We start from the raw sequence: 4,247 nt of genomic DNA, 5'->3' as shown, positions 1-4,247 counted from the left end.
CCCCCCCCACCTATCACTTCCTCTCTCTCTCCCCCCTAACATGTCTCCCTCTCCCTGCCACTCTGTCACTTCTCTTTCTTTATCTCTCTCTCTCTCTCTCTCTCCATTATTCAACAGGATGAATTCCATTCTCGGCTGCGGTTCGTCCGCCGTGGTCTGGTTGCCATGGCAAATGCAGGACCCAGTGACAATGGAAGTCAGTTTTTCTTCACGCTTGGCTCCACCCCAGAGCTTGCCCAGAAACACACCATATTCGGCAAGGTAAGGTACCACCCTCCCTTTGTTGTTGTTGTTTCGTCTCAGCTCGTAAAACAATCTTAACCACATTTGCACCTTTGAGAGGAAATCTCTTAAAATTCATGGTCAGCCATAATTACATTAGTCTCTGACCACCGTCCATTTGGTTGTCAATAATAATTTTCACCTGGCTTTGTAGTTACCAGACCAATGTGATTCGTTCTCTGACCACAGTCCAGTAATTGTCTCACTTAACAACTGACCCCTTTACACGTACAGACGCTAGAAGTTTTAACCTAAAATCCTCAAACAGACAAACACAAAACCTGATCTTTAGTCACGTGTGTCGTTTGATTTGTTTGATTTATAAGTCATTTATCTGATTGATGTGAATGTTTTGTGTCTGTTCAGGTGACTGGTAATACAATCTACAACATGTTGAAGCTACAAGAAGTCGGTATCGGACCGAATGACCGACCCTACTGTCCACCAAAGATCACCTCAACTGAAGTGAGTATATTTTGTTGTCGTTGTAGTAGCAATAATAATAATAATAATTATGATAATAATAATAATAATAATAATAATAATAACAAGAGCACTGAGGTAAAAAAAAAAAGTGGTGAGGAGGATCATAGAGATGTGACCCTCCTGATACTGGAAGGCCTCTAAGGATAATCGAGGAACCCCACTCTCCAAGATTTCCCTGAAATCTCAGGAGCAAGTGCCCTCACCAATTCCTTCTCTGCAACTCACAGGTCTACACTTAGAGAGGTAGCATCCATTCTTGCCATTTTTCCAACTTTCACCCACCTTTCAATAAACTCACTCGAGGACAGCACTTTCCTCTCCACTCTCAATTTCCTTTTCAAGTGAGACTTGAAGAAGTCAATGAGACCTTTACAAAAAGAGGGATGTATCTGTCCTCATGCCTTTCAGCCTTTGCTTTCAAATTTTGGCACAAGGCCAGCAATTTTAAGGGAGCAGCTATGTCTAACCCTAACCCTAACCCCAGTGTTCAACTGGTACTTATTTTATCGACCCTGAAAGGATGAAGGGCAAAGTCTACCTCGGCAGAATTTGAAGTGAGGACATAAAAACATCTGAGATGCCGCTAAGCATTTGTCTGGCTTCCCCAATCCAAATGGAGCAGGTGTTTGAGCACAACCAGCCAGACCTGGTGGTGGGTCAGGTGTGACCACATGTGCTCTATAATTGATGTTGCGTGCGCTTTTGACCCACGGATAGAGAAGCAGAAAGGCAAAGGAATAGACATAGCCAAGCCTCTTAAATAGAAGATTGCTCGGCTGAGGAAAACGAAGGTCAAGGTTTCAGGTGACCACATGGTAAGTCTTGGTGTCTGTTTGACCAATGACTGCAGTTCTTAATTTGTTGACCCTTGCTGTTCTTACCCCCAGGTATTATCGAACCCATTTGATGACATTGTCCCCAGGCAGTTGAAGCGACCGAAGAAGGAGAAGACGGAGGAGAAGAAGAACAAAAGCCAATCAAAGGCAACCAAGTAAGTGGCAGGCAGTGGCCCGTAGCTTTTTACAGCAGTTTGTACTATTGCTGTTGTTGTTGTTCAGATCTGGGTCGGTCTTGAGGCCGTAGCTCTACAGCCAAAGATGTTTAGTCTCTGCCATGATGGTCCTATTTTTGAAATATAGCACACACACACACATTCCCAATTCTCTCTCATCATTGATACATCTATCTTGGCACATACATATATATATATATATACAGGTATGCATGTATATATATTTGTATGCCTATATGTATGTAGTGAAGGCGCATGGCTCAGTGGTTAGAGCGTCGGACTCACAATCATGAAGTAATGAGTTCAAATCCCAGACCAGGCTGCGTATGGTGTTCTTGAGCAAGACACTCTATTTCACATTGCTCCAGTTCACTCAGCTGTAGAAATGAATTGTGACGTCACTGGTGCCAAGTTGTATCGGCCCCTTTGCCTTTCCCTTGGATAACATCAGTGGCATGGAGAGGAGAGGCCGGTATGCATGGGTGACTGCAGGTCTTCCATAAACAACCTTGCCAGGACTTGTGCCTGGGAAGGGAACTTTCTAGGTGCAATCCCATGGTCAGTCATGACCGAGGGGGGTCTTTATTATGTATGTATGTATTTATACATATATATATATATGTATATATATATAAAGCAACACAAAGAAAACAGGATAAAAAACACAGTACTATATATACCTACACCCCCCAGAAAAGCTTATATATATATATAAAACCCCCAGAAAATTTTATGCATATAACACTGCTCCACACACCTCATCCTCGCAGAGTAACCCATATTATTGATAGAAACTTTTCACAATATACCTAACCAAGGGACATAACTCTGAGCACATTTCCCTGGTCCGTTTTTCATTCCACCACCTTTTTACAGTAGATGCCAACCGGTCGTGCTAATCCACCTCTGGAATGTGGAGAGCAATCGCCATATTCCCTTCCATGTCAGCTTCCTATGATGAACGTGTTTATGTAACCATTTTGTTGCCTAACATTCAATTGTATTCTTCATGCAAAACTTATTGGTAAAACCAGCTGTGATGGATAATTAAGACTATAAAATTCGAATAATCTATATATATATATATATCATCATCATCATCATCATCATTTAACTTCTCTTGTTCATGCTGGGTTGGACGGTTTGACCAGAGCTGTAGAGCTGTGCCAGGATCCAATGTTCTGTTTTGGCCTGGTTTCTACGGCTGGATGCCCTTCCTCATGCCAACCGTTTCTATAAAAGCGTCCTGATGAAAGAAAAAAACTGTTACTTTACTTGGAAAATGGTAAAAAAATTGGTGGCAGGAAGGGCATCCAGTCATAGAAAGCTGCTTTAGTAATTCCCTTCCGATCCATGCAACCATGGAAAAGCAGATGTTAAAAGCAGCGATGGTTGTGCAATGGCATTTAAAATCCATTCTTTCTTTGCAGAAATTTCAACCTTTTGTCGTTCGGGGAGGAGGCTGAAGAGGATGAAGTCGAAGTGAACAAAGCTACAAAGGTAAGGAAAAAGAATACAGTGGAAGAGAGACAATCCATGACAGGGTGGGCATCGACGGTGGCAGTGGGGATCTATATAGGCACAATGTACCCCCCTCAGATTACTGGCCCTGCGCCAAAATTTGAAATTATTATCATCATTATTATTATTCCCCTCCTCTTCCTCCTCCTCCTCCTCCTCCTCCCCTCCTCTTCATAATGACAGTAATAATAATTTCCCCCCTCGTTTATTTTGTTTTCTTTTTTCTTTCTTTCTTCCCCCCTTTTTGTTTCTGTCACATGACCATCTGGTTCGTTTATTTTAATGGCCTACCAATGTATACAGTAAGTTTCTTGACTCTCGGTGATTTCTGGTGGGGAGGCATATCATTATTATTATTATTATTATTATTATTTTGTGCAGGACATGCGTGGGAAAAGTAAAAGCAGCCATGACTTGACCGATGATCCGAAACTGAGCGCCACTCCAGCCATTGACCACGAAGAAGAAACACAGGAGAATGAAGATGCTGCCAAGAGTAACGTATGTACATTCTTGTATGTGTGTACGGATGGATATATATATATAGTCACACATACAATTACATACAGTCAAACACACACTCAGCCACATATATACTTTGTCTCATACACACACACATACAATTACATACATGCATACAGCCACACACACACTCAGCCACATCATCATCATCATCATCATCATCATCGTTTAACGTCCACTTTCCATGCTAGCATGGGTTGGACGATTTGACTGAGGACTGGTGAAACCGGATGGCAACACCAGGCTCCAATCTAAATTTGGCAGAGTTTCTACAGCTGGATGCCCTTCCTAACTCCAACCACTCCGAGAGTGTAGTGGGTGCTTTTACGTCTCACCCGCGCGAAGGCCAGTCAGGCGGTACTGGCAACACTCCAGTACACACATACAACTATATACATACAACCACACAACCACACATGTAGGC

The 4,247-nt window shown here is 42.5% G+C and overlaps 1 protein-coding gene across 1 annotated transcript in view; it reads left to right on the top strand.

The window, feature by feature from the left end:
• LOC106881813 (spliceosome-associated protein CWC27 homolog) overlaps positions 1 to 4,247 on the top strand; it is a 12,119-nt gene that overhangs the window by 4,580 nt on the left and 3,292 nt on the right. Inside the window, exons 2-6 of the mRNA XM_052977505.1 lie at positions 118 to 261; positions 649 to 747; positions 1,656 to 1,759; positions 3,211 to 3,280; positions 3,683 to 4,027. Coding sequence (XP_052833465.1) covers positions 118 to 261; positions 649 to 747; positions 1,656 to 1,759; positions 3,211 to 3,280; positions 3,683 to 4,027 — 762 coding nt within the window. The remainder of the gene's footprint in view (positions 1 to 117; positions 262 to 648; positions 748 to 1,655; positions 1,760 to 3,210; positions 3,281 to 3,682; positions 4,028 to 4,247) is intronic.

This window comes from Octopus bimaculoides, chromosome 28 (assembly GCF_001194135.2).
Source record: "Octopus bimaculoides isolate UCB-OBI-ISO-001 chromosome 28, ASM119413v2, whole genome shotgun sequence".
Classification (NCBI taxonomy): domain Eukaryota; kingdom Metazoa; phylum Mollusca; class Cephalopoda; order Octopoda; family Octopodidae; genus Octopus; species Octopus bimaculoides.
The sequence above is the reverse complement of the archived record's forward strand: the minus strand, read 5'-3'. Positions and strand labels throughout refer to the sequence as shown.